We start from the raw sequence: 18,385 nt of genomic DNA, 5'->3' as shown, positions 1-18,385 counted from the left end.
TGAGTTTGGGGAGTATGGTGATATATAGAACTATATTAAAATAAAGTTTATTAAGTTATGATTTACAGAGTAAAAATCATGTAAGTTTGGTAAATAGACACAGTTCTACTTTATTGAAAACATAATAAAATGGGTTAAATGATATTCCTTTATGAAGATAAATCATATTTTTACTATAGGTAAATAATTCACAATGTTGTGGTGGCTGATTACCAAGTATCATGTTCTTTGAAGTATATCAAATCTATATTCAAAGTGGGGGATGGTAAAATATTGATCATAAATACACTTTCTGGCTCAAAACTTATTCTGTGAGGTCAGTCTCTATTACTTGAAATATTTAGTACAGGTTTCTGGATATTAGAACTTTTTTTCAGAATCTATGTAGTTGTTTATGAACCTTTTCATAGCATTTTTCATCTCCTTATTTCTCAGTGTATAAATGGCTGGATTTAGAAGAGGTGTAAAAACAGAGTAAAACACAGCAAGAAATTTATCCAACCATGTGATATTGAGGGGCCACACATAAATAAAGATGCAGGGCACAAAAAAGATCATCACCACAGTGATGTGGGCAGTGCAAGTTGACAGAGCCTTAGATGCCCCAGCTTTAGAGCTTTGGTGAACAGTGATAAGGATGTATGTGTATGATATGAGCAACAGAATAAAGCAAGTTACACCTACAACCCCACAGTCAGCATACATTAAAATATCCAAATTATGAGAATCCATGCAGGCTAGCTTGATTACCAGTGGCATGTCACAGAAGAAACTATCAATTTCTTTGGGACTACAAAAGGGCAGCTCCATAATCACTACCAGGTGACTCAAGGCATGCACAAAGCCAATGATCCAGGAAGTCAACACCAACCCAGTGCATCTCTTCAGGTTCATGATTACGAAGTAGTGGAGTGGTTTACAGATGGCCACATAGCGATCATAAGCCATTACCACCAACAGCACCATCTCTCCTGCAGCAATGCAATGGGCAAAGAAGACCTGGGACATGCAGCCTGAAAAGGAAATGGTCTTATTTTTTCTGAAAAAGTCTGTGATCATCTTAGGAGTAGTTACTGAGGAAAGCCACATATCAACAAAGGACAGGTTGGCCAACAAGAAGTACATAGGAGAATGAAGATGGGGGTCAATGGTAATTAAGAACATAATGACAATATTTCCTGATACAATGAGCAGATAAAGCATCAAAAATATAATGAAAAGTAATGCCTGTATATTCTGTGAGTGGGCAAGTCCCAAAAGCACAAATCCTGATATCATGGACTGATTACTTCCATCCATTTTACTCATGTAAACCTTTAAGGAAAGAGAGATCAATTAGAGGTAAGTAGAAAATTACTTAACAAATTGAATCTAACATTCACATTGAAAGTTAACATCTATACCTGAAATAGAAAAGCACAAATGGAAAGACAAATATTTGCCAGCTTTGAGAAACATCAGCAATGTGGAAGCTAATGAACCAAGATCAACTCTTCAAAAGGAGAAGCACCAGTTGTGACAGTTATACACATGCTCGATTAGCAAACTATTTACAGGATGCACCATGGAACAAGACAGCAACTTGAAAGCCTAAAAAATGTGTGTTTTTCACCAGTGAGTTCCTGACCATTATTGTCATCTGCAATCATAACAATTCATATCAGAAATGAGACTTATCCTTTGAATAAGTATAAACTTTGGACTTGATATGAATTATATTAAATTTCAGTATACAAGTTATAATAGGATCTTGTCATTTTTTAAACAGCATGTATAACGACTCCATTGAATATCAGTAGAGTAATTTCTCTGACATCATTGAATTAAAAGATTAGCTTAAATCACTAAAGTAGATGTTTAGTTATTCTTGGGTTATGCTATACAGAATGCAATGCAGGAAATATATATATATATATATATATATATATATATATACACATATATACATACATACATATATATATATGTATGTATTTGAGCCTATGATGTAAAAAGCAGAATTACAATATTTTATTTACAAACTTTATCACAGGATTTATTTACCCATCTAAACTTTATTGAGGTACTACTTAAAATACATATAAAAGTGATAACCAATGAAGAAGGTTTCATATTCAATTCCGAGTTACAAAAGTTAACTGAATCATCATGAAAGTTTAGAATTCTTACACAAAAATATTTTAGTTTCCTGACATGAGCAATATTCTATCTATCATTCTTCCATCATGTTTTATCATTTTTTCACTTACCTATTGATCATCTATATTGCTTAAAGAAAAAAAATAAATTACATGTACTAATAAGCAAAGGATGCCTTTGATTGTTGGCTATGAATGAATGTATCGCTGAACTTTTTGTGAGCAGTAATTCTTCACCTCCAAGCCCAGGCTTTGTGTAGACAGTGATTTGTGGAAAAACACTCAAGTGGGAAATCATTGCCCACTTTCTTCACCTTCAATAATTTTCTTGGTGTTTTCAATGTTTAGGTCTTATTATTTTATTCTCTGAAATCTCTGTGGTGAAAGAATAGAGAAAATGAATTATCAAACCTCCCTAATTATCATCAGAGTTCTATTCACCTTTCTTTTTTTGAAGACTACAATGAGTAAGAATGAAAATAATGCTCTAAAGGCGTTAGGTAACACTTACATTTGCTATGAAAACATGATAAGAGTCTTGTGTGCTACATAAATATATGTAATTTCTGGAAAGTACCAATTCTCTAAGGAAAATACACTACTATTACACAAAAGATGACTGTGAATCTTGACATTTTTGATAATTTTATGAATTCTACCTCTAAGTGATTTTTTTGTCATCCTGAAAATTTCCAGGATAGCTTTCAAAAACACATTTTGTATCTTCTTATACAATTTACTTAGATGATGGAAATTTGGTAACTCTTCATATATTTAAGATTAAAAAATTGCTGCAAGGTATACATTCTCAGAAAACAGCTGCCCAATAAAAATGTAACAGTTTTGAAATTAAGTTTTATATTAACATTATTCAGAAACATGGAGGAATGATCATATTATTATATTAATGTTAACTGAGGGTTAGCAGGCTACTAAATTAAACATAGATTTTTAAAGAAGTATATACTTAAATAAGTATATACTTCAGTAATATATATATGTATCAGTTATTACGTATGCCTTTGTCTTAGAAGTATTTGTTTATATTCATTACCTGCAAAAATTACACACTTAAGTCATACAGTATTGAGAAGGTGAAAAAAAAACACATGTACTGAGAAATTAGCAAGATTTTCTACCACTTGTATCTAGACTCTTTAAGGGTGTGCCTTGTTTGTGGTGGGAGCATTGATGTGAATCTTCAGAAGATTCTGGTGGCTCAAAAGATAGTGAAACCATTCGGTTGGCTTCTAAAATTGACATAATGAAAACTTGCTCAAGCCCATATATAATGAATTGATTATAAAGGCAATTCTAAATATTTTAAGAATTACCTTAGAGTGTTGGGAAGATAAGATGATTTACCAAACTCATATTTTTCTCCTTGATCACATTTTCTTTCATCTGATGTGTTCTCATGAAGATATCCATTTCATGCAAATGCATTGTCTTGAAGCATCTCCTCTAAGCCTGATCTATATTTGCTGCCTGAAGTTGTCCCATGGGTGAAGAGTCTTGTTCTGTTTCCTGAATAAAATGAGAACCATAGAATTAATTATCTTGAACATATCTTTGGGATTTCATTGCTGAGAATGAAACCAAGTGCTACTACTTATTGAGAAATTATAAAGATATTAGTTCATAATGACAATATAGGTACATTATTAAAAATTATTAACTTGACCAATCAGAACCAAGGAGAAGTTTTGTGGTTTTGTGGTATCCTGATAAACGACTATGCCTATATCATATAATTTTATTAAAGTTTTATAGTTACTAGAGGACAGTTAATAAACAGGGTGAGATATGATAAGACAAAAGTCATGCTGTGAATATAGTTTTATATTGTATGATAAGATTGTTCCAAATCAGCATGTAATCTTGGTCACTTGATTAACCGGTTTCAGTCTGATCTGTGACTCTAGATGATGGTGGCAGGTATGAATTGGGTGTCGTCATTAAAACCACATTATATTTTTATTTTTAAAATTATGTAATATGTATGTCTCTGTGAGACCTGCTTTGTTTATGGAAGTCAGAGTAGAGCTTTGTGAAGTTCTTTCTCTCCTTCCACTTATCAAGCAATCTCGACAGAATTCAGGTTACCAGACTTGCATAAGCAAGCCCTTTTATCTTTTTTTAAACAAATTTATTTTACAAAACAAAGATAAATGTACAGATTTTAAGCATTTTTTTGCATAAAATTATACAATACATTTTTGTCATTACTTTTTTTTCAGATTTTAAAATAATTTTTACATAAAACTATATGAATATATTTTTTAGTCAGTACTTGATTTTTTTAAAGGTTTGATAGTATGCATTGAAAACTTAATAGTTACAATGAGCATAAAGTACATGTAAAACAAAATGTAACATGGAAATAGTCAAACTTTTCTTGTTGTGTAAAGATTTTTTTGTTTTGTTTTGTTTTGTTTTGTTTATTTCTTGGACTTCATACAGTCTGTGAGTTGTTTCTGGGGCAGTGCGAGCCTCGGGGGATAGCATCCCACTATCAGTGACTGCATATTATGTCTGTTCTTTTGTGACTAGGTTACCTCACTCAGAATGATATTCTCTAGATGCAGCCATTTTCTTAAGAATTTGGTCAAGTCATTGTTTCTGGTGGCTGAGTAGTATTCCATTGTGTAAATGTACCACAATTTTTGTATCCATTCATCTTCTGAAGGACATCTGGGTTCTTTCCAGCTTCTGGCTATTATAAATAGAGCTGCTATGAACATAGTGGTGCATATATCTTTGTTGTGTACTAAGGTGTCTCTGGGGTATATGCCCAGAAGAGGAATAGCTGGGTCTTCAAGTAGTATTATGTCCAATTTTCTGAGGTATCGTCAGACTGATTTCCAGAGTGGTTGTATTAGTTTGCAACCCCACCAACAGTGGAGAAGTGTTCCTCTTTCTCTGCAACCTCGCCAGCATCTGTTGTCATCTGAGTTTTGGATCTTGGCCAATCTGACTGGTGTGAGGTGGAATCTCAGGGTTGTTTTGATTTGCATTTCCCTGATGGCTAAGGATGTTGAGCTCTTCCTCACATATTTCTCAGCCATTTGATATTCCTCAACTGAGAATGTTTTGTTTAGCTCTGTACCCCAATTTTTAATAGGGTTATTTGATTCTCTGGTGTCTAGCTTTTTGAGTTCTTTGTATACCTTAGATATTAGGCCTCTATCTGATGTGGAGTTGGTAAAGATCTTTTCCCATTCTGTTGGCTGCTGTTTTGTTTTCTTGACAATGTCCTTAGCCTTACAGAAACTTTGCAATCTCATTAAGTCCCATTTGTTAATCTTTGACCTTAGAGCTTGAGCCATTGGTGTTTTGATCAGAAAATTTTCTCCTGTGCCTATGTGTTCTAAGGTTTTTCCTACTTTCTCATCTAATAGTTTCAGTGTATCTGGTTTAATGTGGAGATCTTTGATCCACTTACACTTGAGCTTTGTACAAGGAGATAAGAAAGGGTCTATTTTCATTCTTTTGCATGCTGAGTGCCAGTTGGACCAGCACCATTTGTTGAATAGGCTGTCCTTTTTCCATTGAATGTTTACGGCTCCTTTGTCAAAAATCAGGTGACCATATACATGAGAGTTCATTTCTGGATCTTCTATTCTAATCCAGTGATCCACATGCCTATTTCTGTACCAGTACCATGCAGTTTTCAGCACAATTGCCTTATAATATAGCTTGAAGTCAGGGATAAGATACCTTCTAGTACTCCTCCCATCATATTTAAAGAAAAAAAAAAGACATAGATGTATACTTCAAATATCCTTGCATTTATTTTAAATTTAAAATGACTATATAAGAATAAAATAAAAATAGAAAGCAAGTGACTTTTAAGTGTATAATTTATAAAATGCTGATATGTACCATCAACTATGAAGAAATTCTCCCATGTAAACTTTACATCTGAAGAAAAAGATTAGAAATTACACAAGAAAATAGGAAAAATGCATGCTTATGGAATTAATATTGTGAAAATCACCATTCTACAAAAATAATTTAAGATTAAAAATAACTCAGTTAAAATTTCCATCCAATCCCTTAAAAAGAAAGAAAAACAATCTGAACGTTTATTTGGAACCACAAAGAACCCTTGAGAGCCCCAGTAATTTTCAAAAATTAATGATGGTTGAAGGATTACCATTATAGATCTCATTATATGCTATAGATTTTTAGTAATAACAGCATGGTACTGTAGAGAAGCAAACAGTAGATTACCTGTCACTATAATCATGTAATGTTTTGCAATGATTCCAAATCACACATTGGAGAAAAGACAGTCTCTTTAACAAAATTTCCTGGAGGAAAATTGACATATGCATTCTACCTTCAGAAGAATGAAATAAGATATTTTTTAATCACATTTATGTATAATAAAATCCTATTTGATCAAACCTAAATATTAAAATCATTCACTGAAACTTATACGAATAAACACTTAGTACACTGTATGATAAAGTTATTTGAAAAAATTAATTTTTTTCTTACAACTTTTTTAAAATAAGAGGGACACATAAACAAAATTTAAGGCATTTTGGCATAACACTATATGAATATTTTTGTTAGTACTTAATTCGTTTAGAGGTTTGGTAGCATGCATGGAAATCCCACTAGTTACCATAAGCATAATGTACTTGTAGGACAAATATAACAGAGAAACATATTTCTAAGTGAGTATAGATTAATCATAATGATCTGTGAATACCAAAAATTGCCACAAGGTTATTATCTTAGCTCATAGATTATTAATGATTTAAGTGTGTACCACACTCTGAGAGGGTGCTATATATTTATTTTTTTCCTAAGCAGGACTGAGTCTTTCATTTTTTTTAAACAACATTATTTTACAAAACAAAGATAAATGTACAGATTTTAAACCTTTTTTGCTTAAAATTATATATTTTTATCAGTACTTTTTTTAGATTTTAAAATAATTTTTACATAAAAGTATATGAATATATTTTTTAGTCAGTACTTGATTTTTTCCAAGGCTTGACAGTATGCATTGAAAACCTAATAGTTACAATGAGCATAAAGTACATGCAAAACAAAACGCAACATGGAAATAGTCAAAGTCTTCTTGTTTTGTAAATATTTTTTTTTTGTTTTGTTTTCTTTATTTCTTGGACTTCATACAGTCTGTGAGTTGTTTCTGGGGGAGTGTAAGCCTCTGGGGTTAACATCCCACTATCAGTGACTGCATATTATGTCTGTTCTTTTGTGACTGGGTTATCTCACTCAGGATGATATTCTCTAGATGCAGCCATTTTCTTAAGAATTTGGTTAAGTCATTGTTTCTGGTGGCTGAGTATTATTCCATTGTGTAAATGTACCACAATTTTTGTATCCATTCATCTTCTGAAGGACATCTGGGTTCTTTCCAGCTTCTGACTATTATAAATAGAGCTTATATGAACATTGTGGTGTATATATCTTTGTTGTGTATTAAAGTGTCTCTGGGGTATATGCCCAGAAGTGGAATAGCTAGGTCTTCAGGTAGTACTGTATCCAATTTTCTGAGGTATCGCCAGACTGATTTCCAGAGTGGTTGTATTAGTTTGCAACACCACCAACAGTGGAGAAGTGTTCCTCTTTCTCCGCAGCCTCGCCAGCATCTGCTGTCATCTGAGTTTTGGATCTTGGCCAATCTGACTGGTGTGAGGTGGAATCTCAGGGTTGTTTTGATTTGCATTTCCCTGATGGCTAAGGATGTCGAGCACTTCCTCAGATGTTTCTCGGCCATTCGGTGTTCCTCAACTGAAGACGTTTTGTTCAGCTCTGTACCCCATTTTTTAATAGGGTTATTTGATTCTCTGGTGTCTAGCTTTTTGAGTTCCTTGTATACCTTGGATATTAGGCCTCTATCTGATGTGGTGTTGGTAAAGATCTTTTCCTATTCTGTTGGTTGCCGTTTTGTTTTCTTGACAATGTCCTTAGTCTTACAAAAACTTTACAATCTCATTAAGTCCCATTTGGTAATCTATGACCTTAGAGCTTGAGCCATTGGTGTTTTGTTCAGGAAATTTTCTCCTGTGCCTATGTGTTCTAAGGTTTTCCCTACTTTCTCATCTAATAGTTTTAGTGTATCTGGTTTAATGTGGAGATCTTTGATCCACTTACACTTGAGCTTTGTACAAGGAGATAAGAAAGGGTCTATTTTCATTCTTTTGCATGCTGAGTGCCAGTTGGACCAGAACCATTTGTTGAATAGGCTGTTCTTTTTCCATTGAATGTTTACTGCTCCGTTGTCAAAAATCAGGTGACCATATACATGAGGGCTCATTTCTAGATCTTCTATTCTATTCCATTGATCCACATGCCTATTTCTGTACCAGTACCATGCAGTTTTCAGCACAATTGCCTTGTAATATAGCATGAGGTCAGTGATAGTGATTCCCGCAGATGTTTTATTGTTGAGGATGGATTTCGCTATTCTAGGTCTTTTGTTATTCCATATGAAATTGCACATTGATCTTTCCAATTCCATGAATAACTGGGTTGGAATTTTGATGGGAATTGCATTGAATCTGTAGATTGCTTTTGGTAGGATGGCCATTTTTAAGATGTTGATTTTTCCAATCCATGAGCATGGGAGATCTTTCCATTTTCTGAGATCCTCCTCAATTTCTTTCTTTAGAGGTTTGAAGTTCTTGTCATACAGGTCCTTCACTTGCTTAGAGTCACACCAAGGTTTTTCATAGATTGTGAAGGGTACCTTTTTTCTAATTTTTTTCTCCACATGTTTGTCCTTTGAGTATAGGAAAGCTATTGATTTGTTTGAGTTAATTTTGTATCCAGTCACTTTGCTGAACTTGTTTATCAGCTGTAGGAGTTCTCTGGTGGAATTTTTGGGGTCACTTATATACACCATCATGTCATCTTCAAAGAGTGATGTTTTTAATTCATTCTTTCCAATTTGTATCCCTTTGATTTCCTTTTGCTGTCTAATTGCAGTACTATGTTGAATAGGTAGGGGGAGAGTAGGCTGTCTTATCTAGTCCCTGATTTTAGTGGGATTGCTTCAAGTTTCTTACAGTTAAGTTTGATGTTGGTTATTGCTTTTCTTTTATTATGTTTACGTGTGAGCCTTGGATTCCTGTTCTCTCCAAGACTTTTAAAATGAAGGTGTGCTGAATTTTGTCAAATGCTTTTTCAGCATCTAGTTAGATGACCATATGGTTTTGTTTTCTTTAAGTTTGTTTGTGAAGTGGATTACATGAATGGATTTCCGTATATTGCACCATTCCTGTATCTCAGGGAAGAAGCCTACTTGATCATGATGAATAAACATTTTGATGTCTTCTTGGATTCAGTTTGCAAGAATTTTGTTGAGTGTCTTTACATCAATCTTAATAAGTGAGATTAGTCTGAACTTCTCTTTCCTTGTAGGGTCTTTGTGTGGTTTAGGAATGAGGGTTACTGTGGCCTCAAAAAGAGTTAGTGTTCCATCTGACTGTATTTTATGAAATAGTTTGGAGCATATTGTATTAGGTTGTCAATAAATGTCTGATAGAATTCGGCACTGAACCCATCTGGACCTGGGCTCTTTTTGTTTTTGAGGCTCTTAATAACTGCTTCTATTTCTTTAGGTGTTATGGGATTATTTAGATGGATTACCTGGTCCTGGTTTAACTTTAGTATCTGGTATCTGTCTAAGAATTCATCCATTTCTTCGAGATTTTCCAGCTTTGTTGAATATAGGCTTTTGTAGTAGGAGCTGATGATTACTTGAATTTCCTTAGTTTCAGTTGTTAGGTCTCCACTTTCATTTCTGAGTTTGTTAATTTGGATACTCTGTCTTTGCCCTCTAGTTAGTCTCACTAAGGGTTAATCAATCTTGTTAATTTTCTCAAATAACCAGCTCTTGGTTTTGTTGATTCTTTGAATGGTTCTTTTTGTTTCGATTTGGTCAATTTCTGTTCTGAGTTTGATTATTTCTTGCTGTCTACTCCTCTTGGGTATATTTGTTTCCTTTTTTTCTATAGTTTTCAACTGTGCTGTCAAGTTGCTAGTGTATACTCTCTCCAGTTTCTTTTTGGAAGCACTCAGAGCTATGCGTTTTCCTCTCATTACTCCTTTGATTGCATCCCATAGTTTTTTGTATGTTGTGTTTTGATTTTCATCAAATTCTAGAAAATCCTTAATTTCTTTCTTTATTTTTTCTTTGACCATTCTATTGTTTAGTAGAGCATTTTTTAGTTTCCATATGTATATGGGCTTTTTTTGTATTTGTTGTTATTAAAGATCAGCCTTAGACCATCATGATCTGATAGGATGGATAGGAGTATTTAAATCTTCTTCTATCTGTTGAGGCTTGTTTTTGGACCAATTTATATGGTCAATTTTTGAGAAGGTGCCTTAAGGTGCTGAGAAGAAGGTGCATTCTTTTGTTTTAGGATGATATGTTCAGTAGATGTCTATTAATTCCAATAGGTTCATAACTTCTACTAGTTTCACTGTATCCTTGTTTATTTTTTGTTTCCATGATCTGTCCATTGTTGAGAGTGGGAAGTTTAGGTTTCCCACTATTATTCTGTGGGGAGCAATGTATTTTTTGAGCTTTAGTAGGGTTTCTTTTATGAATATTGGTACTCTTGTATTTGGAACATATATGTTAAGGATTGAGAGTTCCTCCTGACAGAAATTTTCTCTGTCATGTGTAAAAAGTGTTCTTCCTTATATTTTTTGATAAGTTTTGGTTGAAAATCTACTTTATTCGATATTAAAATGGCCACTCCAGCTTGCTTGTTGGGGCCATTTGCTTGGAAGGTTTTTTCCCAACCCTTTATTCTGAGATAGTGTCTGTCTTTGTCTCTGAGATGAGTTTTCTCTATGCAGCAAAATGCTGGATTCTGTTTATGTATCCAGTCTGATAGCCTATATAGTTTATTTGCAAATTGAGTCCATTTATATCAACAAATATTAAGGAATTGTGGTTGCTGTTTCCTGTTATTTTTGCTTTTAGAGGTACAATTGTGCCTGTGTGTGTTGTCTTTCTTCTTTTGGTTTTCTTCCTTAGGTATTTTCTTGTTTTTACTAGGATATAGTTTACCTCCTAGTTTTGTATTTTCCACCTAGAATTCATTGTTGTTCTGGTCTTGTGGTCAGATATTGTGTAAATTTAGTTTTGTCTTGGAATATCTTGGTCTCTCCATCTATGGTGATTGAGAGTTTTGCTTGGTATAGCAGCTTGGACTTACACATGTGTTCTCTTAGAATTTGGATGATTTTTGTCCAGGATCTTTTAGCTTTCATAGTCTCTGTTGAGAATTTGGGTGTGATGCTGATTGGTCTGCCTTTTTATGTTACATGACCTTTTTCTCTTACTGCTTTTAGTATTTTGATTTCCTTGCTTTGGGCACTTGGCATTTTTACTATATTGTGTCGGAAGGAATTTTTTTTCTGGTGCACTCTATTTGGAGTTCTGTAGGCTTCTTTTATACTCATGGCCATCTTATTCTTAAAGGTAGGGAAGTTTTCTTCTAGGATTTTGTTGAAGATATTTACTGTACCTCTTAGATGATATTCTTATTCCTCTTCTATTCCTATTATCCTTAGGTTTGGTCTTCTCATTGTGTCCTGGATCTCCTGGATATTTTGTGTTAGGAGTGTTTTGGCTTTTGTGTTTTCTCTGACTGTTTTGTGTATGTTTTCAATGTTGTTGTTGCCCCCTGAGATTTTCTCCTCCATCTCCTGTAGTTTATTGGAGATGCTTGCACCTTTGACTACTGGTTTCTATTTTAGATTTTCTTCCTCCAGGTTTCTTTCTTTTGGTGTTTTCTTCATTGTTTCTATTTCTGTTTTAAATTCTTTCTTCAATCCCTTTATCTCTTTGGTTTTGTTTTCCTCTTGTCCTGTGATTTCTTTGAGTTTTTTCTTGTCTGCTTTAAAAGCTTCTCTTTCTTTATGCTTTTTTTTTCTTTCTTGTTTAAGTATCTCTATCATTATCTTAAGGTATGATTTTGGTTCTGTGTTCTTTTTCTGGAGTGTTTGTCATTCTGCTGTTTACTTTGATTGGAGAGCTGGGTACCGGTGTTGCCAGGTTATCTTGGTTTCCATTGTGTAATTACTTTTGCTTTCCTCATGCCATCTTGTTGTCTGTGATTATATGTTGTTTTGTTGTCTGTGATTGTTTCCCATCACTCCCGTGTACCTGGCCTGTGTCCCTGGATCTCCACTGTTCCCAGTGTCAGATGGCATGAGTGTTTGATCTGTGCCCATAGGCCCTCTGCATGGAAATCGAGTCCCTACTCCAAAGTTCCTGCTTCCCTGAACCAGTGGGGGGTGTGTGCTTTCCCTGTGCTCAGCCCATACCTCTTTGTGCCCCTGTTACCTGGAGTGCAGTCTTACTAGACCTGAGTTTCTAGATCTTCACTGTTCTCGGTGACAGATCGCCTGAGCATTTGTTCTACAGCCACAGGCCCTCCGGGTGAAACCGAGTCCCTACATCCTAGTTCCTGCTCCCCTGACCTAATCGTGGGGGTGTGCTTTTTGTGTGCTTGGCCCAGACCTCTCTGTGCACTGGCTACTCGCAGAGCAGTCTTACCATGCCTGTATCCTTGTATCTCCGCTCTTCCTGGTGGCAGATGTCCTGAGCGTTTGTTCTGCAAGCAAGGGCCCTCTGGGTGAAAACTGAGTCCCTATGGCAGAGTTCCTTCTCCCCTGAACCACTGGGTGGGCACTTTCCGCGATCTCGGCCCAGACATCTCTGCACCCTGGCTACTTGCAGCACAGTCTCACAAGGCCTGTGTCCCTGGATGTCCCTCTTTTTTCTCTTCTACACATATTATCCTCAGGTTTGGTCTTCTCATTGTTTCCTGGATATCGTGAATGTTTTTGGGTTAGAATCTTTTTGACTTTTGCATTTTTTTCTGAGTGTGGTGTTTTCTAGGGTATCTTCTGCTCCCGAGATTCTCCCCTCAATCTCTTGTATTCTGTTGGATATGATAGCATCTATGACTCCTGTTGTTTTTTTTTATAGGTTTTCCAACTTCAGGGTTGTTGCCTTTTGTGATTTCTGTATTGTTTCTATTTCTGTTTTCACTTCCCTTACCTGTTAGTTTGTGCTTTTTTTTTTTTTTTTTTTTTTTTTTGGCTTTTTAAGTGATTTTTTTTTGTGTTTCCTCTTTAAGGGTTTTAACTTTTTTGCATGTGTTCTCCTGGCTTTTCTGTACTTTTTAAAGTGTGTTATTTTTGCATTCCTCGAGGATCTCCATCGTCATCATGAAGTATGATTTTATGTCTTAATCTTATTTTTCTGGTTAGTTGGGATATCTACTATTTGCCATGATGGGAGAACTGGGTTCTTTTTTTTTTTTTTTTTTTTTTTTTATTGCTTAAAAAAGACTCAGACAGTTTTATTCATAACTCACTAGACAAAAGTAGAAGATGAAAAACATATCCCATACAAATAAAAATGAGGAGGTAATTATGTTTCCATCATACAATATAGAATATAAGTCCAACCCAACTACCAGAGAAAAAGGAGGTAATTCTATAATAAAAAGAGGTAAATTCATTTAGAATATATAACAATTATAAGCATAATCATCCCTCAGAAATTGGTTCAAGGATACTAAACTTACTATATGCTCAATGGCTTTTTTTTTTAAGATTTTAAACATTTTTGCTTAAAATTATACATTTTTGTCAGTACTGTTTTTTTCAGATATTAAAATAAATTTTACATAAAACCATGTGAATATGTTTTTTAGTCAGTACTTGATTTTTTTCAAGGGCTTGACAGTATGCATTGAAAACCTACTAGTTGCAATAAGCGTAAAGTACATGCAAAACAAAACGCAACGTGGAAATAGTCAAAGTCTTCTTGTTTTGTGAATATATGTATATTTTTGTTTTCTTTATTTCTTGGACTTCATACAGTCTGTGAGTTGTTTCTGGGGGAGTGCAAGCCTCTGGGGTTAGCATCCCACTATCAGTGACTGCATATTATGTCTGTTCTTTTGTGACTGGGTTATCTCACTCAGGATGATATTCTCTAGATGCAGCCATTTTCTTAAGAATTTGGTTAAGTCATTGTTTCTGGTGGCTGAGTAGTATTCCATTGTGTATATGTACCACAATTTTTGTATCCATTCGTCTTCTGAAGGACATCTGGGTTCCTTCCAGCTTCTGGCTATTATAAATAGAGCCACTATGAACATTGTGGTGCATATATCTTTGTTGTGTATTAAAGTGTCTCTGGGGTATATGCCCAGAAGTGGAATAGCTGGGTCTTCAGGTAGTACTATATCCAATTTTCTGAGGTATCGCCAGACAGATTTCCAGAGTGGTTGTATTAGCTTGCAACCCCACCAACAGTGGAGAAGTGTTCCTCTTTCTCCGCAGCCTCGCCAGCATCTGCTGTCATCTGAGTTTTGGATCTTGGCCAATCTGACTGGTGTGAGGTGGAATCTCTGGGTTGTTTTGATTTGCATTTCCCTGATGGCTAAGGATGTGGAGCACTTCCTCAGATGTTTCTCGGCCATTCGGTGTTTCTCAACTGAAAATGATTTGTTTAGCTCTGTAGCCCATTTTTTAATAGGGTTATTTGATTCTCTGGTGTCTAGCTTTTTGAGTTCCTTGTACACCTTGGATATTAGGCCTCTATCTGATGTGGTGTTGGTAAAGATCTTTTCCCATTCTGTTGGTTGCCGTTTTGTTTTCTTGACGATGTCCTTAGCCTTAAAGAAACTTTGCAATCTCATTAAGTCCCATTTGTTAATCTTTGACCTTAGAGCTTGAGCCATTGGTGTTTTGTTCAGGAAATTTTCTCCTGTGCCTATGTGTTCTAAGGTTTTCCCTACTTTCTCATCTAATAGTTTCAGTGTATCTGGTTTAATGTGGAGATCTTTGATCCACTTACACTTGAGCTTTGTACAAGGAGATAAGAACGGGTCTATTTTCATTCTTTTGCATGTTGAGTGCCAGTTGGACCAGCACCATTTGTTGAATAGGCTGTCCTTTTTCCATTGAATGTTTACTGCTCCTTTGTCAAAAATCAGGTGACCATATACATGAGGGCTCATTTCTGGATCTTCTATTCTATTCCATTGATCCACTTGCCTATTTCTGTACCAGTACCATGCAGTTTTCAGCACAATTGCCTTGTAATATAGCTTGAGGTCAGGGATAGTGATTCCCGCAGATGTTTGTTTGTTGTTGAGGATGGATTTCGCTATTCTAGGTCTTTTGTTATTCCAGATGAAATTGCACATTGATCTTTCCAATTCCATGAAGAACTGGGTTGGAATTTTGATGGGAATTGCATTGAATCTGTACATTGCTTTTGGTAGGATGGCCATTTTTAAGATGTTGATCTTTCCGATCCATGAGCATGGGAGATCTTTCCATTTTCTGAGATCCTCCTCAATTTCTTTCTTTAGAGGTTTGAAGTTCTTGTCATACAGGTCCTTCACTTCCTTAGTTAGAGTCACACCAAGGTATTTCATAGTTTTTGTAACGATTGTGAAGGGTACCTTTTCCCTAATTTCTTTCTCCACATGTTTGTCCTTTGAGTATAGGAAGGCTACTGATTTTTTGAGTTAATTTTGTATCCGGCCACTTTGCTGAACTTGTTTATCAGCTGTAGGAGTTCTCTGGTGGAATTTTTGGGGTCACTCAAGTACACTATCATGTCATCGGCAAAGAGTGATGTTTTTATCTCTTCCTTTCTGATTTGTATCCCCTTGATCTCCTTTTGCTGTCTAATTGCTCCAGCCAGGACTTCCAGTACTATGTTGAATATGTAGGGAGAGAGTGGGCAGCCTTGTCTAGTCCCTGATTTTAGTGGGATTGCTTCAAGTGAGAACTGGGTTGTGATATTGCCAAGTTGTCTTGATTTCCGTTTTTTAGATTTTTGTACTTGCCTCTTTCCATCTTATTATCGGTAATGCTAAGTGAACTTGTCTCTTACTGGAGCTTGTCTTCTTATGGATCTGTGGGTCTGTGGTCTCCAGAGGGAGAGTGTTCCTGGGTGTTAACTCTCTGGGTATGCTGTGAGTTCTGGTGGCATTGCCTAGTCCTGATGCAATTGGTCTAGGGTTAGCCTTGGGCAGAAAGTGTGAGCTCCCAGGCAGCATTGCCACATATTCCCTGAGAGTTTCAAGTGACCTCTCCTGAAATAGAGAGTGGGGAGGAAGTGGAGTCTTGTCTCTGAGCTCAGTGGTGAGCGCCCTCCTATGGCTCTTACAGGTGCCCAGCAACTTGAGGGCAGTTTGCCAATTGTGATGAACCTGGGCCTTGGGCCAGAAGTGAGCTTCTTGGCTGCACTGCTACTTATATTCTCAGAGTTCCAGGCACCCTATTCATGTTAAAAGTCTTGGAAAGATCAGGAATTTAAGGCACATCCCAAAAAAATAGTAAAAGCAATATGAAGCAAACCAGTAGCCATCAACTGCAACTAAGGATGCACCTTCACCAGTGGCCTTCCATGGCCACTCATAGTGTCAAGCCTCAACTGTTCTTCATGACCCCTTCAAGCCTTCTCAACCAGTATTACCTAGGTGACCTTTGCACATTACCATGTACAGCTGAAGCCCAAGGTAAAACTGTGGCTACCTCTGGAACAAGGCTTCTTTATGCATTCAGAGAATACTTCCCAGATTTCACCTCAGTGATGCTGGTTTCTTAATCACCTATAATCTGTTAGCTCCAGCTAACCAGCATCAATCATCCCAGAAATCTCTTCTATATTTTACTCTAAAGCCAGAATCACAGTGGCTGTAGCTGCTTAGTTATACTGCTTGCAGGTGCTGCAACATGGCCCCCTTGTTTTTTTACATTATCATTAGCTTCCTGTTTCCCAACTCTTTCCCTGTATAAGCATAGCTCTCCTTGATCTTGAATTCAGATATCTCCTGTCTCCTGGGATTAAAGGTGTGTACCACCATGCCTGGATCTAAATTTTGCTGGGTGAGAGGATCTTGCCCCCAATTCCACTCGCTTTAATCATCTGTTTGCTAGAACATAGGATTCAGTGTCATTTCTCCTCCTGGTGGGCCTGTAATACTTGAATGATATATTTTGCATTTTTTTTTCTTTCTAAGCTTGGGATGCTTGTTCAAAATGCTCTTTATGCAACTTAACCAGAGAACAAAGTCTCTGTTGGGTGTTTTTGAGACTTCCTTGGTCAGTGCAATTAACATGAATCTCTTGAGCTCAGCCTCAGGTAGACCCTTCAATCAAGGGCAAAAATCAGCCACATTCATCACCAAAGTAGTATAAAAACAGTCTCTTTGCCACATACTGAAAATATTCTCTGAAACTTCTCAAGCTATATCTGCACTCTTAAGATTACTCTCACAACAAAGTCTTCCATATTCTTACTAGGATGGCTCATTTAACCCATTTTAAAGCATCTCACCAATTTAAATCCAATGTTTCAAAATTCACATTCTTCCAAACAAAAGCACAATTAGGCCTATTACAGCAATAACCCAGTGCTTCGTGCCAACTTCTGTCTTAGTTAGGGTTTTGCTGCTATGAATAGACACCATGACCAAGGCAAGTTTTATAAAGGACAACATTTAATTAGAGCTTGTTCAGTTCATTATCATCAAGCTGGGACATGGCGGCATGCAGGCAGGCATGGAGCAGGAGGAGCTGAGAGCTCTACATTTTCATCTGAGGGTAGTTAGTGGAAGACTGATTTCCAGGCAGCTAGGGTGGTGGTCTTAAGCCCATGCCCACAGTGACACAGCTATTCTAATAAGGCCACACCTTCTAATAGTACCACTCTCCAGGGTGTGTATATTCAAAATGTTACAGTTAGGAAGGTAACACTAGTGAGGAGTCCTCATAAAGAAGATATGGAGCCTAAGCCAGACATCTTTTGTAACCAGGCTAGACTCTCAGTGATAGTACTGGAAGACCAACCCAACCAGAAAACACTCAACCCATGACAAGCTCTATCTACAAGTTATGCTGCAGTAAATGTGGTCCACAGCTTGTAGGAATAGTCAGCTAATAACTGGTCTAACTTGAGGCCCAAACCTCTAAAGAAAGAACATGTCTGATACTGTCTGAAGACCAGAAACTGGAAGCTGAATGCCTCAGAGACCTAGAATAACATGACTGACACAAATAAAGTCAATAAAATAATTCCTAATGATAATGTGCTATGCCCATAGATTGGTGGCTAGCCTAACATTCATCACAGAGGCTTCCCTCAGCATCTACAGTCACAAAAACTCACAGAAGAGGGGGAAGAGGAATTATACATGTCAGAG

General features: G+C 36.2%; 1 protein-coding gene across 1 annotated transcript; it reads right to left on the bottom strand.

The window, feature by feature from the left end:
* Positions 1-360: 360 nt before the first annotated feature.
* LOC308431556 (olfactory receptor 4K3-like) lies at positions 361-1,308 on the bottom strand (the record flags this gene model as incomplete). Its single annotated transcript, XM_080931078.1, has 1 exon — positions 361-1,308. The coding sequence occupies one exon, from the start codon at positions 1,306-1,308 to the stop codon at positions 361-363; it is 948 nt and encodes a 315-aa protein (XP_080787204.1).
* Between the last annotated feature and the right edge of the window lie 17,077 nt (positions 1,309-18,385).

Source organism: Micromys minutus, assembly GCF_963924665.1.
Source record: "Micromys minutus genome assembly, chromosome: 17".
Lineage (NCBI taxonomy): Eukaryota > Metazoa > Chordata > Mammalia > Rodentia > Muridae > Micromys > Micromys minutus.
This window is presented reverse-complemented; position numbering and strand designations above follow the sequence as displayed.